At 37.7% G+C, this 19,982-nt stretch overlaps 1 protein-coding gene across 5 annotated transcripts in view; it reads right to left on the reverse strand.

The window, feature by feature from the left end:
- Positions 1 to 4,438: 4,438 nt before the first annotated feature.
- The window catches only part of Arhgap28 (Rho GTPase activating protein 28), a 192,030-nt gene continuing 176,486 nt past the window's right edge, over positions 4,439 to 19,982 (reverse strand). For 4 of the 5 annotated variants that reach the window (XM_047526805.1, XM_047526801.1, XM_047526800.1 and 1 more), the window contains 4 exons: positions 18,858 to 18,914; positions 17,001 to 17,125; positions 9,480 to 9,544; positions 4,439 to 7,730 (listed from right to left, as the gene is read on the reverse strand). In XM_047526805.1, coding sequence (XP_047382761.1) covers positions 7,636 to 7,730; positions 9,480 to 9,544; positions 17,001 to 17,125; positions 18,858 to 18,914 — 342 coding nt within the window. In that variant the 3' untranslated portion in view covers positions 4,439 to 7,635. The remainder of the gene's footprint in view (positions 7,731 to 9,479; positions 9,545 to 17,000; positions 17,126 to 18,857; positions 18,915 to 19,982) is intronic. The other variant, XM_047526804.1, reaches the window with a different exon arrangement.

The following is a 19,982-nucleotide window of genomic DNA, read 5'->3' on the forward strand; positions in this document are numbered from 1 at the left end:
GAACTGGATATATAATAATTGCATTGGTCCCCAGATGTAAGGGAGGTAGTGTCCCACTGGAAAAGTTAAATCCTGATGCCTATTTGTATTATCGCTTTTATACATATTTGTATATTAAGGGGGTTGGAAATAAGTCATGCAGTGAGAGGATTGAAATAAAGGGTTAACATAACTTTTTCTCCTCTTCTGTGGAAATCTGACTTCAACTTTCTGGCTCCTCTCCCCTGGGAGTCTGGCTACCCGGAGAGCATTGCTTCCTCATAAAAGAATGGAAAATCTAATGACACACATGTATGCTTAGTTATGATTTTTGTAACCTTTCTCCCTTGAAAAGAAATCTTATTCTCAACTTAAGTAGAGAATGTACTGACATGAGGTTGTGGCTCTTGCAAGCACAGAAAGACCAACAGGAATAATTCCTCAGACTCACCTCTCCCAATGCATTGCTGAGGACAACCATGCTCAGCCCTGTTTTACTCCTTGACGAGCAGTTTGACAACTTTGCTTAGGGGTTTTATATGGTGTCCAAAAGATAAATAAGCTGCTCTTCAGGGATGTCATGCCCAAGGCCACTCAGGAAATCTGTCAATTCCTATACTTCTTCAAACAGCGCTAAGCATGGCATCCTGGGATTCCTTATCATAGGGAACTTCTTGACCTTCAACTAAAGACAAACTGGCATGAGGTGATATTAACTTGCTAAATTGATGTAGAGGATTCTGTTTTTATTTTCAATATATTTTGTGCCTATTAAGTATATCATGAAACCATACTTTTTGAACTATTTCATTGCTGAATCAAGAAGTGGGGGGTTAGGGCTGGAGTTACAGCTCAGTGGCCTAGCACGTGTGAGACACTGGGTTCAATCCTCAGCACTACATAAATAAAATAAAATAAAATACAATAAAATAAACGTACTGTGTCCATCTACAACTAAAAGTTCTTTTTTTTTTTTAATTAAAAAGGAGAGTTGTGGGGTTAGAGAAAAATGTGACTGAAATATCATCGAAAATGAAGAATGTGCATTAACTGTTAGAACTGGACCACATTGTAATTATTTCTAAGATATCTGTTGTGGAACTGGTACCCTCTAAAGCAAAGCATTGAAAGAATTACAAAACCAGAAAAATAGCATCCACAATCTTATTAAGCATTAGTTTCAATTTGTGAATTCACTATAAATAATGATGTGGTCTTATTGATTTGGGGACTTCTGTATGTAGATTGTTATGTGTTTGGATTGGTACCCTCCATGGTGTGGAGTAAGAAAAAGAAAAGCCCCTGGTGCCAGGCGCGGTGGTGTGGGCCTGTAATCCCAGCGGCTCCAGAGGCTGAGGCAGGAGGATCGAGAGTTCAAAGCCAGTCTCAGCAATGGCGAGGTGCTAAGCAACTCAGTGAGAATCTGTCTCTAAATAAAAAATACAAAACAGGGCTGGGGATGTGGCTCAGTGGTCGAGTGCCCCTGAGTTCAATCCCTGGTACCCCTACAAAAAAGAAAAGCCCCTGTCATCTAAGGACATGAGTTATGCCCCAGGACACACCTGTAGCAGCTCCAGTGCTAAAAAAAAATGCTACAAGATGGAAGGGCAATCATTTAAATGAATTGTCCTTAAGTACAAGATCACATATGACAGTGCACGTATGTCTGCTACCTAAGAAAGTTTGGGTAAAAGTCATATTAAAATTTCAAAAAATTTCAAAATTCTATTATGGAAAATTTCAAGCATAGAGAATATTATATTGAACACTAGCATGCCCACCAGCATTCTACCATAAATATTTTAATGTATTTGGCCTGGTACATATCTACTTATCTATCCTATCCATTACTTTTTAACATGTTGCAATTAAATTGCAGACACCTGTAAATTTTATCCTGAATATCTCAGCATGCATACCATTCACTGCCTAAAGTTCAATATTTATATATTATTTGCAGATTATCGTCTTCAGAGGTGACATTTACACATAATAAAATGCATAAATCTTAAACACTCACTGAGTTTTGACAAAAGCATACATCTAAAATCCTACCAAAATATTGAACAATACTGTCCCATGAAAATACAATGTGAGCCACAAATATGTTAAATTTTCTAAGTAGCCAAGTCAAAGGAAACTGCTGAATTTTATTTTACTCATATATTAGCTAAGCCAATAAAATATCAGCATTCAACATGCAACCAATATGCTCAGCAGGACTTGTGGCTAGAGGTCCAGTGCTGGACAGTGCAGATGTGCAATGTCTCCATTCCCTAGGGAGGGCCCTGGTGTCCATTCCAGTCATTCTCCATTCTATGCAGAGAGATTTTTGTGATTTCAGCTCCGCTGTGGTTCAGTTTTGCTTGTCCTCGCATTTCATATAAACAGGTCTTTTGACCTGGCTTCTTTCATTTTGCATTGTTTCTGAAATCTGACATTCACGTGCTTGTCTATATCAATGTATTCTTTTTATGTTACTGATTTTTCTTAATTGACACATAATAATGGCTCATCTTTATAGGGTACAATGTGATAATTCAGTACTGGCCTATCTCCAGTTACGCTGCTATTGACAATGTCAGCATTCATCCATGTTTGTCATGATAGGTCTTTTTAACTTGAACTATTGGTGAGTACATACAGTGGTATCATGAGTTTTAGTATGCATTTTCCTAATGACTCAATATTTGTTGCATACTTTTTCACATGCTCGTTGGCCATTGTTTCTCTTTTGAGAAGGGTCCGTTTCTAAGTCTTACACTCCTTTTTAAAAATTAGGTCGTTTTCCTTTTCATTAATGAGTTCTTCACATATCCTAGATCCCAGCCCTCTGTTAAACATGCTTTACAAATATACTTTCCCCAAGCTGTGGTTTACTCATTGACTTTTTGATGCTCTCTTTAAATAGCAGTGGTTTTTAAAAAAATTTGTTAAAGTCTCATTTATCAATCTTGTACATGTGCTGCATTTGTGCCTAAGAAATCTGCCTACTTCCAGCTCCAAAGCACCTTTTTTTTCTTTAATTAAAGCCTAATGGATTTGGATTCTATGACCCATTTTGGATGAATTTTTGTGTGTCATGGTAAGGGGTCCACTCCTGTCCTTCCTTTGTTCCTGCCTGCCTCTTTCTGTATGAATATCCAGTTGTTCTAGGACCATCTGTTGAAGTTTCTTTTCCTTACTGGGTTGCTGTGTTGAAAATCAAATGGATTCCTTTATCTGCGTTACTGTTTCATTGATAAATTCATGGATACTTATTATGCATCACAGTGTTTTGATAGCTCTAATTTTGTAGTAAGTCATAAAATAAGTTATTCTAAGAACTTGACTCCTCTTCAGTAAGATTAGATAATCTAGATCCTATGTATCTCTATGTGTTTCATAGTAGTTTGTCAATTTCTACCAAAAAAACCTATCTGATGTTTGGGATTGCACTGAATCTATAGATCTATTTGTGGAGAATTGATATCCTGCCAATTCTCTTTCATTCAGAAACATGGTATAATCTATATATTTATTTACCTATATTTTATACTTCTATAGAAACATTTGCAGTTTTTAGTATGTTTTGTGTATACTTTGTTAAACAAAGTTGTAGGTATTTTACAAGTTTTGATACTGTAGTAAATGAAAGTTTAAAAACTTATTTCCCAATTGTTTGATGCTAGTATAAAAGTAAATTGACTTTTATACCATGATCTTTTATGCATGACCTTGCTAAATTATCTCATTAATATGAATAGTTGAGATGTCTAAGGGTTTCTATATGAATAATACAAGTAATCATACCATTTAAAAATATAGGCCATTTTATACTTTTTTAAACTTTATGTCTTTTATTTCTTTTTCTTTCTTTCTTTTTTTTTTTTTTTGCTTCTTGGGCAGGATACATAATAAATACTGAATTAAAAATCACAAATTGGTTTTAAATTTTGTCAAAAGTCTTTCCTGTATCTATTGAAAAGATCATGTATGTATGTGTATGTGTGTATAAATCATGTATTTAGAAATCATCTACTAAAAACCTGCACAGACAAAGCACTAACGAACGAATTTAGGAAAGAGTGGCTTATTCAAATGATTCTATCCTTTACCTTTAACCGACCACCATTCCTGTGGCACCAAGCAGCTTTTGCATAAGACCATCTTGTTCCTGAGAGAAATGGGCTCAGACACAAACCTTCGAACTTTAAAACTCCTGTTTGTTCACTGGCACTCCTGTGTCCTCAGACTAGTCAAACATAAGAATTTTTGTGAGAATATTTTCATTTTTTTCTCTTTATTTTTAGGAGTAAAATGCAACATACCCATTCTACATGACAATGAAAACTGATGGGACAAGAGAGTCAATATGAACTTTGGAGATGGGAGGAAACATACAACATTGGCATTTTCCCAAGTTCTCAATTTACACAGTTTGAGAAAATAGTTGAAAAGCCCCTGAAAAAAATAGAAGTTATTTTTAAGTGAGTTGTGTGTGTGTATAAAACTGTTGAAATGCTTGAAAGTAATATTTTAAACCTATGTCATTTTTTTTTTTATTAAGTGACATAGTTATGGAAAATAGTTGAAAAATGTCTGTCAGGGGCACTACTTAATCTCATCATATATTGATTATTTAGGCAAGTCATATACATGTGAAAAAGATAAGGGGACAATTTATTCTCATGTTATTTTCAGTCAAAGGAACTACAGGGACAGCAGTTGCAAATGCAGGACAGACATTCCTGCTTCTGAAAACCTGCATCTCCATGTGATTAGAAACACAAGATGGTCACTAAGGAACACAAAAGCTCTGAGTATACCACAGGCCACAGTTGCAGAGTATTTTGGTTTTAAAGCTTTGTTAAAAATATTTTACATCATTAAATGTATATTAATAAATGTACACTGAAAGCTAACTGAAGTGACTTAAATAATATGACTAAGACAGTTTGTAACAAAAATTGTTAAAGTCTATTAGTTTTTTCCCCAAGAAAGGCAAATGAGGTAGTTGATACTGTATATACATTGTAAAGAACTGACATTCCAGTTTGTTCAAAGATTGACTCGAAGAATCATGTTCCCAAGTGAGCTTTTGCAGAATGGAGGAAACAATGAGCCGGCTCTAGGAATTTTCCTGAATGAGTGCTCCTAAACGTAATTACTTTCCTGGAAGATATTATTTTCCTAATTGTGTACCAAGAGCACTTGGGATGGAGTGAGGGTGAGAACTGTATTTATTTACAAGCCGGATATCTGACCTTCCTTTTGTTTGCAATACACTATTCATTTTTACACACTGGTCACTGAACTTTTTAAAAACAAATCTTGTTAAGGCAAAAGATCTTTCAAAACTTAAGATGACAGGCATTTTCGAATTTAAGGATATGGCAAGTTGGAATAATCTGAAAACCTTTAGAATCTTTGTGTAAGCTTTAATGTGCTTTCAGTCAAAAGACATGAAAACTCTGTAATAAGAAATTAAATGAATAGATCTATGAATTCTCTACATAAATATAGCAGAATTTAACTATTCTAATAGAAATACAATGAAAAAGATCAGTTTTCAGGTATCTATGCAAGTGTAAGGAAGCTACTGGACGTTTCTTCCACATGTGGGCATAAATTACTGCCATCTTATGTCTTGGGATTTGGCAGCTATCTAAGGTGAAATGTTTATTTCTGTTGTTTGAATTGCAAAAATGATAAAAGTATTTTCTTCCAGACTCTGGAAATTCGTTATGTAAACTCACATGCCATTGAGTAGCCAGCCATACATTGAAAACTGATGAAATGTAGGAATGAATATAAACTGACAGAATACACATTTAGTTTCTAATGGGTTTTCAGGTAAAGAAAATAAAATTTTTCATATGGGTCAAATGAATGGATCATTGTTTCCCCTATAAAAGCATAATAAAATTCTACAGGTCAGAAATGCAATTATCTACATGCTGAGTATAAATAATGCTTTGTATAGACATCAAGGCATAATGTAGCATATAAAAGATTTCTTCCATATATGCACTTTGAATGTTATCACATTATGTTTTGAGACTTGATAAAAACATAAAAAATGTTTTTCTGCATTTGTGATTCAGCTTTGAATTACAAGAGAGTGATTTGGGCCTTAAATCTTATTTAAACTCATACAAATCCATCAAAATCTCAATCTGAATTCCAAGTTAGAGTACTTGTCTGGGATAAATGAAAACTCTGTCCCTTTTCGGGCTAGCCGTAGGAGGCCCGTATCTGCAATCTCAAGATGAAAGGCAGTGCTGTCCAATCCCTCAGCACATTTCAGATTTGCTCTAAATTAGAAACACGAGGACTGTGTGTTCTGGCCAATTCCAAGTCTTGAAAATGGCTCTTCAAGATCTTGATATCGTGGCAGTTCTCAGCTTACCATCTGATCATCTGATTCTGTGGCCTGATGCTAACTAAGCCACAGTGCTTAGCCATGTCTATGATTAATAAATAAAAGCAAGTCTTTTACAGCTTACAAAATCTGGATCGAATGGTATTTTTCGGCACTCTTGGATAAAGGCAGTTCTGGGTTTTTAGGTTCGGACTTCAGGAAATGTAAAAAACGATATGTTTGCTCAAAAGAGGAAATTGGTGCCTGGCACATGAGAGGATTTCCATTGAGCACCACAACCATGATGAGAAAATAGAGGCTCTGTGCCTGCCGACTACAGCAAAGGTTCAAAAGCATAAGACACCCTTTGTCAGACTGAGCTTTACAATAGGGACCTGTGCTCATAAGACAAGCCATAAAATACCAATTTTGAGCCAGGTGCACTGGCACAGTCCTATAATCCCAGTTATTCAGGAGACTGAGGCAGTAGGATTGCAAGTTGGAGGCCAGCCTGGGCAACTTAGCAAGACCCTGTCTCAGGATAAAACTTTAAAAAGGGTAGAGGTATAGCTCAGTGGTAGAGCACTTACCTAGCATCTGAGAGGCCCTGAGTTCAAGCCCCAGTACCAGAAATAAAAAAGACAAAAAAGTTAAAAACTCAAAAAGTCAATTTTCAATATTCAATAACAGAAATGTTCATTTGCATCAGGAATATGACTGTCATCATGCAGCATGGCATGACATATTTAACAACAGTTTTCTTTAGACCAAAGTTCCTCCTCCCCAAATTCAGAGGCAAGTCAGAGCACTGATAAAATGTCACTTTATAAACTGATTCTCTTTGGAAAGTAGGTCTGGATTATTTTGTAGGGCAGAAAGTAAGGCTATTTCTGGCATTCTTGCTCAAAAGAGGTCAATATATGTATATAACACAAGTATAAAAAAGGGTCTTTTTCACTTCTTGTGTTTGGTAGCATTGGCTACATCAAGAAGTGTTGCCGATCCCCAGGTACAGGGCCAAGTTCATTTCTGCTGCAAAGTCGAATACTAGAAATTATTAGAGTTCCGTATTCTCCATTGCCCTTTCTTCTGGAAGGATCACATTTGCTTTCCTTTTATCAAGGAAACGTGATGAGGAAGGTCAGCTCAAGGGATGAACCAGCTCCTCTTCCATAGTTCAAGCGGACAAAGCAGGAGATACCACTCCTTGAGAAACACAGACAGGGTTATGGGAACAAACACGTCAAGGCAGTCTTATTTCCCCCCACAAAATGTAGAATCTTTTGGCATAGAACACTCCATAGCAGCCATCTTCAAAGACTTGCTTGGGGCTTAATCACCCATTCTGCATGAGGATTTACACGATATACATCCAGTATATATGCATCTGGATCCAAGCAATGCTGTCCTAAAAGAAAGAGAAATTCAAAGAATGTTTTCAAGAGAGCACCCTTCTGCCTGTGCACGTGTGTAAGGTTCAAATCAGGCCAAGAGTTCTCAGCCAAAAGTATATCTATTTTAAAGTTTTTTAGCAATGCATCCCTCTTCTCTCCTTCCCTTCCTCTGTTTCTAAGACTGAAATAATTCAAAGAAATCTCATATGAATTGTGGAGAAACAGACATAGCCTCCACAGGCACAGTGTTCCCTAGCTTCAACACGTCTATTAGAAAAACAAGGCAAGAACTTCTTTCAGTATAAGCTGACCATGTATATGCTAATACATAGCCTCTAATGGTTTTACAGACAGTAACTTAAGAGGGGCTGAGAAGATTCAGGTTTATTTTAGGAACTGGACATTTTGTTGCTTTGTGGAAGTAATGCTCATAAGCAGGAGAGGGGTGACGTGACAGGCACTATTCTAGGGGCTGGGGCAATGCCCCAGGTGGTCACAAACACTTGCCCTTGGGGTGCTTATGTAGTAGATAACCATGTAAAATAAAGTCAATTCAGGGGTGATAAAATATTAGAGAAAAACAAAGCATAGAGAGAGGGTACAGGAGCCAGGAAGACCTCACTAGAAGAGCTATCAGCCCAGAGGGGGAAGAGGCGAGAGAGAGAAGGATATCTGAATGGAGGGCATCCTGCGAAAAGCCAGAGCAAAGGCAAAGCGCCAGGCAAAGTGAGCCTGGTGACTAGAGGGCCTGTTTTAGGGCCAAGGAGAAGCCTGGGGTACCTGTCAAGATGAATCAGCATACAGGTGTACTTAAAGCCATGAGATGGGCTGAGAACACTGTGTGAAAATACTGAAGGATTAAGTTAGTCAGAAGCTTAGATTATCCTCAAAATCAGGAGAAGAAAGTGTGTGTCAAAGAGAAAGAAGACCTCAGGCAGTCCAAAGCACAGAAGGGATAACTGGGCCTCATCCTGAGTTCTCTGGTGGCACTTGAGAGCAGTTTTGGAGACGTGCTGGGGGCCGGAGGGAGGCTTGACAGGAGTGGCTTCAAGAAGAAATGGGAGTAGGGATAACTGACGGACTGAAGGAGTTTGCTGCAAGTGGAAGAAACGGGAGTGGACCTGAAGGGGGTCAAGAGAGTTCTGTAGAGGTGAGAGAAATGACCCACATTTTTTATTCCAACAGATATGAAGCCATTGGGAAGGAGAAGTGGATGGTGGTGCAGGAGAGAGCAAAGGCGGGACTGGAGCAAGGCCCTGACCAGACAAGAGAGGACCTCCCTCAGGGAAGCCGGGGAGGAGGCAGGAAGGCCACATGTTGGGGCACAGACAAATGCAGGGAGCTCAGAGCACATGGACAAGGGTACAAGCAGAAGGGATTTTCCTTGGATCCAGTCCTATCAGGGAAATCAGAAGAATGGTCCTGGGTTCTGAGCTAAAGTGGGAAAATTGAAGAAAAAGGGTGTCGTCCTTCTCGAAGTTCTCAGTGACCCTCAGTTCTCTGTTTTGCGTGACCCTCCAGAGAGACTAGACTTAAGTCTGTTCCACATCCAAACTGAAATATTCTCACTTAAATTTTAGAATATTGGAGACAGGTCATGCAACTGTTTTTACATTAGATTCAAAAAATGGAAACTTACTGATTTTGACTTCTCATCCAAAATAAATAGACAGAACTTATAAAATATACCTTTATAATAACAACATATTTCTTTTTGAGTCATCAGAGAATTTAGAAGTAAAAATTATTAAAAAAATACTTACCTATATTTCCTCCAATTTCATATAACCTTTGGTTCTGAATCTTAATACATTCTGATGAACCATGACTAAAAATAGAGAAGGCAATAAAATTTTAACTCTCTTTTGTGATTTGAGGTAAATTTGCATATTAGACAACATGAAAACAAACAATTCATTCTGTCTTGATGAAATACACCCCATAAAACCATGTGACAGCTGAAGTCATGACAGAAACAATTTTTTTCCTGTTTGAGACAGTCAAGGAAGTTGAAGTGCACAGAATTTGGGATGATTCCAAACCAAGATGGCATGCTCCGTGGCCTCCACCACCAGAGAGCCATTCTAGCCATGACTGTGAGCACGCTGTTAGGGAGGGAACGGACGCTGACACATCAAGATTGGCCAGGGAGCAGCTGCATGTTTAATAATGACTTGTTGTTGGCCACAATTCAAAAGTCAAGTTTCATTTCTGTATTTGCCAAAAACTGAATGACATTCTCTGCTCTGCCCATGTCACATTTCTATGTTTTGCAAACTAAGGTTGACTTCTTTGTTAAGTCTCTGCCTAGAAAAAAAGTAAGTCAGAGAAAACAACTGCCCAATTCAATGTTTCTACCCCAGACTTGAATGCTGGGATAGAATAACCTGAAAAGACCACTGCTGGTCTCCCTGCACGCCAGGAGCTCGGTTACTTCAGATTGCCCTTGCCTTTCTGTTGTGAGGAAGAATTAACTAATTAACTTTTTATTTGAGATAACTGTAGATTTGCGTTTATCTGTGAAAAATCATAAAGACAGATCCTGTGTACCCTTTGCACAATAGGACGTTGCAAAACTCCAGGGCAATTCCACAACCGGAATGTTGACCGTGATGCGTCAAAGCTCAGAACACTTCCATCACCACAGGCACCCCTGCTGTTGCCTTTTTGGGGTAACTTCACCTTCCTCTCCCTATCTACCCTACCCCACCCTCATCCCTTGCAACCACTATCCTAGTCAGCATTTTACAAAATTCACAATTTCATAAATATTGTGCAAATGGAAACACACAGTATGAAACCTTTCTGTATTGCCTTTTTCCTCCCACTCAGCATGCGTCCTGAGATTCACTAAGGTGTTATCGTTTCCTTGCTGAGCGCTATGCCCTGTGTGCCTCTACCACAATCTGGTGAGTCATCCACCTGTTGAAGGACATCTGGTTTTGTCCAGTTTTGACTACACAAATAAAGTCGCTGTGAGTATGTATGTGCAGGTTTTTATATGAACCCAAGTCTTCATTCCTTTGGGATAAATGTTCAGAAGTATGAATGCTGGGTCACTGTTGCTGAATATTTAGTTTTATAAGAAACTGTTGAACTGTTTTATGCTGTAACTGAACTATTTTATATGCCCGCCAGCAACATAGGGGTGATCCAGTTTCACTGTATCTTTGTCAGTATTTGGTGTTGCCTCTTTATATTAGCCATCCTCACAGGTATGTAATGATATGTCATTGTGGTTCTAATTTGCATTTCCCTAATGGATAATGTTGAACATTCATGTGCACACCTATTATCTGTGTATCTCTTTGGTGAAATGTCAACTGTATGTTTCTGCTAAGTGATCCAAGTGCCCCTGTGTTAGAGGCTCAGTCTCCAGCTTGGTGCTATTGGGAGGTGAAGGAAAGAGGTAGGGGCTAGTGGGTCTTTAGGTAATCCCCTTGAAGGGGATTATGGGACCCCGGGGTTCCTTCCTCTTCTTTTTGCTTCCAGGCCATTGGGTGAACTGTTTTGCTCTGCCATTTGCCCCTGACATGATGTCCTGTTATGGGCCTAAAAGCAATGAGGCCAATCAATCACGGACCAGAACTTCCAAACTATGGGTCAAAAGAAACCATTTCTTTCTATATATTGATTTTCTCAGGTGTTTGTTACAGCGACAGAAAGTTGACTTCATAATCTCTTTGGTAAAATGTTTGTTCATGTTCTTTGCCCATTTTCAAATTGGATCCTTAGGAGTTTTCACTGTTTTGAGAGTTTGATTTATGTATTCTAGATTCTAGTCCTTTGTGGAATACGTGGTTTGCAAATTTTTTCTCCCAGTCTTTTGCATGTCTTTTCATCCTACTTCTAGGGTCTCTCAGAGATAAGTTTTTCAATTGTGATGAAGTCTAATTTATCAATTTTATTTCTTGTGTATCATGGTTTTGGTGTCAAGGCTAAGAACTCTTCACTACTCCTGGGTCACAAAATCTTTTTCTGCGATTTTCTAAAAGTTTTATAATTTTACATAACATATTTAACTGACCCATTTTGAGTTAATTTTCGTATGATGTGTGCATTTTAGTTCAAGGTTTTTTTATCCACCTGTGGATGTCTAACTGCACCATTTGTTTGTTGACAAGGCAATCCTTCCTCTGTCGAATTACATTTGTGCTTTTGTCAACAAAATTAGTTTCTAGAATAGTCAAATTCATAGACACTGAAAGTAGAAGACTGTCTACCAGTGGCTAGGGGCAGAGTGCCCAGTTCAGTGGTATTAAATATATTCATAATGTCATGCTACAACCACTTGCATCCATCTCCAGAGATCATTTCATCTTATAAAACTGAAAATTTATGCCCATTGAACAATAACTTCCCATTATTCCCTCCCCCAGCAACTACTATTCCACTTTCTGTCTCTATGATTTTGAACTCTAACTAGCTCATAAAAGTGAATCATATAGTACATGTCTTTCTAGGACTGGCTAATTTTACTGACGGTTCATGTACCACAAATAAAGTGCTATCTTCATCATACCTTTTAAAGGGTGACTTAAACATGACTTACCACTGTTAATCTTGATTATGTAGCTTGAATCAGATTTGTAAAATAGAATTGTTTTTCCCTCTTTATCTATTTACTCTTTGGAAGGAAGTCACTTTAAATAGATCATTTTAGAGGTCTGGAACCCCATCATTTTAAAATATAATTGTCTTATATGCATTCTGTACACATACTGAATACCATGTTAGATGGTGTGAGCTTTGCCTCTATCATCACACATGATTTAAGAAATGCATGAGAAGTTGGATAGTTTAGTATATTTAGCACCATTTTTTTTTATCCATTGTGATGTTCTCCTTCCCTGTCTTATGTTTCAAGCCTTGTTATCATTTCCTTTCTGTTTATAGAACTTCTTTATAGGTAGGTTTATTGGCAATAAATTCTTAAGTTTTCCTTCATTGGAGAAAGTCTTCATCTTCCCTCCCCTTCTTGAACAATATTTTTGAATACAAAATTGAAAGTTGATGGATCTTTTCTTTCAGTACTTGAAAAATGTTATTACACTTCTTTCTGACTTTCATGGTTTTAGATGAGAAATTCACTATGATCTGAGTTGACATATCCTTACAAGAAATCATTTCTCTTTGAATACTTTCAGGGTTTTCACTTGGTCTTTAATTTTTACAAGTTAATTATACTGTTTTGCCATGACTTTCTTTAGCTTAACCCATTTGGTTCCCTAAGTTTCTTGAGTATGTAGTTTATGTCTTTTGCCAATTTGGGAAGCTTCCTATCATTACTTATTCAAACAGTTTTCTAGTCTCACTCTGTGTCCCCTCCTTTTGTAATACTGATGATAGGAAATCTAGCTCCCTTTATAGTCCTGGGCAGGTTCCTGAGGTTATGCTAATTTTTTCCAGTCTATTTTCTCTCTTGTTCAAAATAAACATACTTTATTGACATGTTTTTTTGTTCCCTTAGCAAAAATTTTAATTGGATACAGATAATGATAACAAGCACAAAAGAGTAAGGAAAAGATAAATATAGAGACAATTTCCAGCAATGATGAGCTGAGTAAAACAATAATTTGACATCTTTTTTTATTTTCTAGAATTAAATATAAAGTTTCTGCCTTTCAATAATCATTTTCCTAAATGGAATGACTGTTATCTGAATTGTGTGGTCATCATATGACACAGGAATATGAATTTCCCCAAGAAAATTCACAAGACCTTGCCTTCAAATAAAAAAGCAAACACTAAAGTCCTGGAAATGTAGAATGGTAGAGTATCCCTGTGTTCAGTTCTCAGTACCAAAAAAATGGTAGGGTAATTGGGGGCCTTCAGATGAACATATGTTTATGCAAATGCTCAACTAGCTCCTCATAAATTACATAGATGACCTCCTTCTCTATATTCTGATGTTTAACGTATATGTTTTAATCTCAACAAAATACTAATTTTGCCCACTATAAACCTATTTGCATAGGTGGTCTCAGAGGACGCTGAATTCATTCTGATACACATCAGAGGGCTTTACTGGTGACCCAATTAGTCAGTTAAATTTTAGGAAAGGTTCACTCACCATTTGGGAAAGCATTTTCCTTCTCTTACAACAGAAACATGGGAAACCACGTTAGCTGGGTAAGAATGAGGTAGTATGTCACTTAAACTGCCTCTGGCTGCCATATTAGAATAATAAGAAAAGCAAATTTGAGATTAAAACATATACTGTAGACATGTTAAGTTTTCTAATTCAATCTTCTGTTATCTCCACTCCACCACTGAGTCCATTAAGCAAGATTTTTATTTCAGTTATTGCATTTTTTAGTTCTATAATTTTCATTTGGCTCTTTTTTTTTTTTAATAACATCTATTTCTTTGCTCAAATTTTCTGTTTTTTCATTTGTTCTAAGAGAACCCATAATTACTTGATGAAGCATTTCTTGGTGACAGTTGCTCTAAAATCCTTGTCAGATAATTCTAACAGCTAATTCCATTTAATGTTGGTATCTGTTGTCTTTTCTCATTCATGTTGTGGTTTCCCTATAATAAATGATTTTGCATTGTACTTGGGATAAGACATTGTGAAACTCTGATCTTCATTTTCCAGCAGGCAGTCTTCCTGTTGAGGTTTAGCACAGGTCTAGGTGGACACATGTATGTTAGGCCTCTTGCTGAGTCCCAGTAAAAGTGGGACACCAACTGCCTCTCTGCCTCCATTTGGGGTGTAGAATGAGCTTCCCGCCAGGCTTTGCTGATATTAGGGTGGGAGGAGTTAGAGGCTGACACAGACTGCTTTATTGTTGTGGTGGAGGGTGAAGCTCCGTTTGTCATTGGTGCCCAGTAACAACAAAGGAGAGAGGGGGTGGAAGCAGAGTGTATGCCATTCCTTCTTCCTACCATCTGTTTTACCAGATGTTAGACAGAAACTGAACTTCCCACTGGGCTGGCAGAAATCAGTGGGGGCAGGAGAGAACAGGGATGCTTGACTCAACCTGTCTGTTTCAGTTCTTTTGATGGGGTGGGGTAGGAGCTCAGCTCCCCGCTGGGCTTTACTGACCTGAGGGAGGAAGTGGAGCATAACCTGCCTTTTGCTGCCTCATTGCTGTGCTTCCCCAAGTCTCACTGCTGCTGGGGGAGGTGGCAGTTCAGCTTACTAAAAGACCCCGAGAGTGCAGACAATCCGGAATTGGGAATCAGATCCCTCTTTAGTTCTATTAAATGGGGAATGGGAGATCTGTTCCCTACTTGGTCCCACTGAAACTGCAGTGGCAGTGGTGTGATTTTTCTGATGATGTTCGGTTGGAGTAGGGGTGCTACTGCTCACAAGGTTCTCTGTGGTTAGGCACCCCACTCCAGGTCCTTTGGTAATGGGAACAGGCTCTTCTTGGAGACCCCTGTCATCTGCCTGATGTGAGGTCCAGGCTACAGTCTATACTGCAGTGCCTGCTGAGGTTCATGGGAGGCAGTAAGGAACCTCTCACACCTCACAACCATGTTGTTTCTCAAGGCCTCTTCTTTCCACCTTTCAGAGTCCTCCTGATTGTTGTGTTCATTTAAGAGGGAGGTTCTGGGAGGAATAGTACTTATTCCCACTTTTGGTGCTTAAGCATAAGGAGCAGTGAATAGAGAGAAAATAAGCCTCTGCTATAATAGACAAAAGTGGCACCAGTTTGCAAGTTTAAAACTGAGCTATCTATACTTCTAATAAAAGAACAGATAGGACAAGATCTTCTGAAGAAGCTGTTTCAAAGGATTTGAATCTATCTGTAGTCATTGGTTCTCATTTGTTTTTATTTGAAGCATTTTCTTTCCATAAAAGGTCTACTTGAGAGTACAGAGGTAGTTTTGTAATATATGAAAGTAGGAATCTACTGGATACCCAAGTCCCTGGAATGCTATTTCAAGTCTTTATATGATTTCCTAGGAAGTAATTCTACAGTATTTTAGGTGCCTGGGTCAGCAACAGAGAGGAGTAAACATTCAGGGTTCCTGTTGGTTTCTGTCTATTTTTCCTCTTTAATGTAAGCTTTTACATATATGTGTGAGTGTGTATCTGTGTACACAGAGTGCACAAGTCACAAGTATATGACTTGATGAATTTTCCAAAGTGAGTACACCATGGGGCCAACACCCTCATCTAAAAAAAGGCCTGGAGGCCTCCAACATGCTTTCTCACTATGCCCTCCCCCTGCCACCAGAAAACCACCATCCTGACTCCTAACATCACAGATGACTTTCACTGGCCAGCTACTCTTGTTTATTCTTTTAACTGAAATTTTTATTAAAATAATTGTAGTTTCACACATTATTGGAAGAAATGATGGATTCTTTGTACTTTTGTCCAGTTTTCACCAATGGTGACATTTTGCAAAACTGCAATCAGGATACTGATGATAAAATACATCAGTATCTCCCAGATTGACTTGTACTCAATTTTGTGTGAATGAAGCTCAATACAATATTACAGAGGTTTGTTGATCCACCACACAGTGGAGTCCGGCAGTACAGTTCCAATTTCACGAGCATCCTTCATGATGCCCTTTCATAACCATGACTGTCTTCCTCCCACAATCACCCAAGTTAATGGCAGATATTAATTTATCCTCCATTTGTAGAATTTTTCATTTAAAAAAATGCTATATAAATGGGATCAGACAACTACACACTTTTAGAAATGGCTCAGCACTGCTACTCCTTTTTAATATGAGTGGAATGCTTTTTAAGGCTATCCATGAGTTTAGACCATTGAACTGTATATAAGCTACTCATCATTTGAAATCTCAAGGCAAAGGTTTATCCTTACATAAGCATTCCTAGACAAAAAAGGATTGTGATTTATGCTCTTTATGGTTACTGATGGCAGATATCTAAAATCTAAGTATTATTCTGAGTCTAAGGAATATTAGTAGTAGATTAGTATATTTTCAGGAAAGCAAAAACTATGATGCGCATGAGGATGTCTAAAGTAATGACATCCCTGGAAAACTATCAAGATATCTACAACTAACTTGCTTTATTTTTTTTCATTCTAATAAAACATACAACTCATTGAATAAATGAAGCAACTAAGATGAACAGTACCTCTGAAGAACCCCACTTGTAGGATTTCCTTTAGAAAATAACTTATGTGTTTGACTATTCTCTACTTTTAACCTTTATAGTCTTCTGGTAAAATTCACAAAATAACAGTTCTAATTTTCAAAAGGTCAACTTTGCAGGTGCCTGGAAAGTTACTCATCTGGTACAAGTCACACTTCCTTATGAAGGGACCTTCCTTCATGCTCACTCACCTGTTTTCATATTGAAATTTTGCCAATATGTCTTTAGCTTTGGTTTCACTATTGAGTTGAATGGCCATGGACACCTTAGAGAGAAGCGGAGCATGGACCCTTATGACTCCTTCCGGCACGTCAGACTGCCAATGAGGGAAAATTCAGTACATTCTGTCAAACTAGGATGAATTATCAGTTCAATGACTGCATTTAAGAAACATGAATTAGAAACCATGTAATTGGAATTAGAAAATCATGTCAATATGACTAACACTTAACCAGAATGAAGCACTGTTTTCTTTTTAACCAAGAGAATAACTACTGACCAAACTTAGTCTGGGTTTTTACTTTCACTTAATACACACATAGACCTTACTGTAATGCCTTAAAATGAGAAGAGTAAAACTGGGGTCTGCCAGAAAACTAATATTTCCATCCATGTCTTTACTGAACAATGTACCATATAAGTCTATTTTAAGCATAATTCAACACTTAAACTATTTTAAGAAGTCAAATTTTTAAAAATTTTAGGAATCAATTCTCAAATACCCTGTTTTCTTAGTTAGTGACCATGAATGGCCAGCCCAAATAAAATTCCACATGGGCACTTGAAACTAGCCTGCAAAGCACTGTACAGAGAAGAATGTGGACTATGTTGGGGAAGAAGGTGGCTTTGCTTTTGTAAGATGTGATTGGCAGACCTTGGGACTTCCAGCTAAATGGAATATGCACAGGGTTGGACTGCTGCCTGATTAACAGAAGTTTCTGTCTTGTCAGAGTAGAAAACTCCATTTGTTTAAAAAAAATTTGAATATTTTAACCATTGATTATCTAGTAGAGGAAAAGAAATAAATTTCTATTTGAGATTCTGGCTATTCCTCGGGTAACTGTTCTAAAACTCTACATTCTTAAAGGAGGGCCGTACTGATGAAGAAAGTGCATAGGAATTGACTCTAAACATACCCTTGAAAAACAACATTATAGGGTGAACTATTTCCCTAGAAATCATGTTTTGAAGTCCTAATCCCAAAAACTTCAGAATGAGATCTTATTTGATTATAGTAATTACAGATGTAATTAGTTAAGATGAGGTCAAACTGACATAGGTGAACTCTTAATCCCATATGACTTGTGCCCTTCCAGAAGTGGAAGAGAGACAGGGACACACATCAAAAGAACGCTATGTGAAGATGGAAGCAGAGATTGGAGTGGTGCATCTATGAGCTAAGAAATGCCAAGGACTGTTGGCATCACCAAAAGCTAGCAGAGAGGCCTGGAACAGACCTTTCCTCACATCCCTCAGAAGACTTGGTCTTGCTGACATCTTGATTTGGACTTTTAGCCTCCAGAACTATAATTTCTATTGTCTTGAGCCACCCTGTTTGTGGCGCCTTATTATGGCAGACCTGGGAAACTATAACAATGGTTTTTAAAAGGGTCGGTTCTTATAACATTTTCCTAGTATTATCATCAAGAATTGAGGAAACATGCTAGAAAATGGATGCTGAGGGATTTGGATTTGAGAGGTGGCAGAGTCCCTGGCTCACTGCAGCCAAGACTGTACTCCCAAAATATTCCTTGATTATCTCATGTCCTTCCTCTCCCATCTCCCCAGGCAGAAGCCTCTGCAAGATAAATTTCACACTTTGACATTATTGAACCTATGATCATAACAATTCCCTTACAACTTTCAGTGGCATTCACGCTTGTATACAGGATTCCTAACCACACCTCTATACAACTGATCTATGTTCCATGCTACATATGTCAAGTTTGAAGGATTGATCATGACCAAAATGATACAGGAATGTGGTAAATGCAGCCAGAGAGTGAATAGGTTGTTAATAGAAGAAGGGAAACTATTTGTTTTCTTACCATTCTTCTAGAAGAGGGTGATTTTTGTAGTACCTTTGAAGTCTTGGGGCTTGTAACCTAAAGAAAACAGAATTCATGTTGGGAAAAAGCATATGCTGCTTGTGGAATCTGGTACAATCTTTATGGAAAACATTTTGGCTGTATTTATCAAGTTATACAGAGCATATGAATTTTGACCCCATACTTCTCCATCTGTAAACTTATCCTACAAATATACTTCATTTGTGAACAATGACATAAGCAAGTTTATTCACTTTAGTACAAATTATAATATCAAAAGACTGGATGCCATCTAACTGTTCAAAAATCTGGGGATGCCTAAGTAAACCATAAACCTATGGAAAAATATGCAAAATAAGCAAAGAAGCAGGCTTTGTGGACTCATGCAATGACAACTATGATTTCTTAAATCAGTAAGGCAAGATACAGGACAGTGGTTCCTGTTTATCATCATTCATGTAAAACAGGGAAGAACATATACAGTTGCCCTTTGGTATCTGCAGGGCATTGGAACCAACATGCAGGTCCTTAATATAAAATGCATAGCATTTGCACACAGCCTAGGCATAGGCTCCTCTGGATGACCTAGGACAACATATATGCTATGTAAATAGTAGTTATATTATATTTTTAAAGGAATAATAAGAAAAAATGTCTACATGTTCAATGATAATGTGATTTTTTTTTTCTGAATGTTTTAAATCAGATCAGCAGAGGTGGACATGGACACAGAGGGTCAATTGTATTCATATTTGCCTATATGTGCACAGAGCATATGTGAAAGTATATATACTTGTATGCTCCTATGTAGACACATTTTATTATTGGTGAAATTATTTGTCTTTGGGGGGAGTCAAAACTGGCTAATTTTTTCCCAGTCTTTTCCAGCTTTTCAATTCATAACTCACTAAAGAACCATCTATTCTAACCAAAATTAAGAATTAAAAACACAGTATATTGCCAGGTGTGGTGGAGCACACTTGTAATCCATGGCTCAGGAGGCTGAGGCAGGGGGATGGTGAGTTCAAAGCCAGCCTCAGCAACTTAGCAAAGCCCTAAGCAACTTAGTGAGACTTGCTTCAAAATAAAATATAAAAAGGGCTGGAGATGTGGCTCTGTGATTAA

Source organism: Sciurus carolinensis, chromosome 15 (assembly GCF_902686445.1).
Source record: "Sciurus carolinensis chromosome 15, mSciCar1.2, whole genome shotgun sequence".
Taxonomy (NCBI): domain Eukaryota; kingdom Metazoa; phylum Chordata; class Mammalia; order Rodentia; family Sciuridae; genus Sciurus; species Sciurus carolinensis.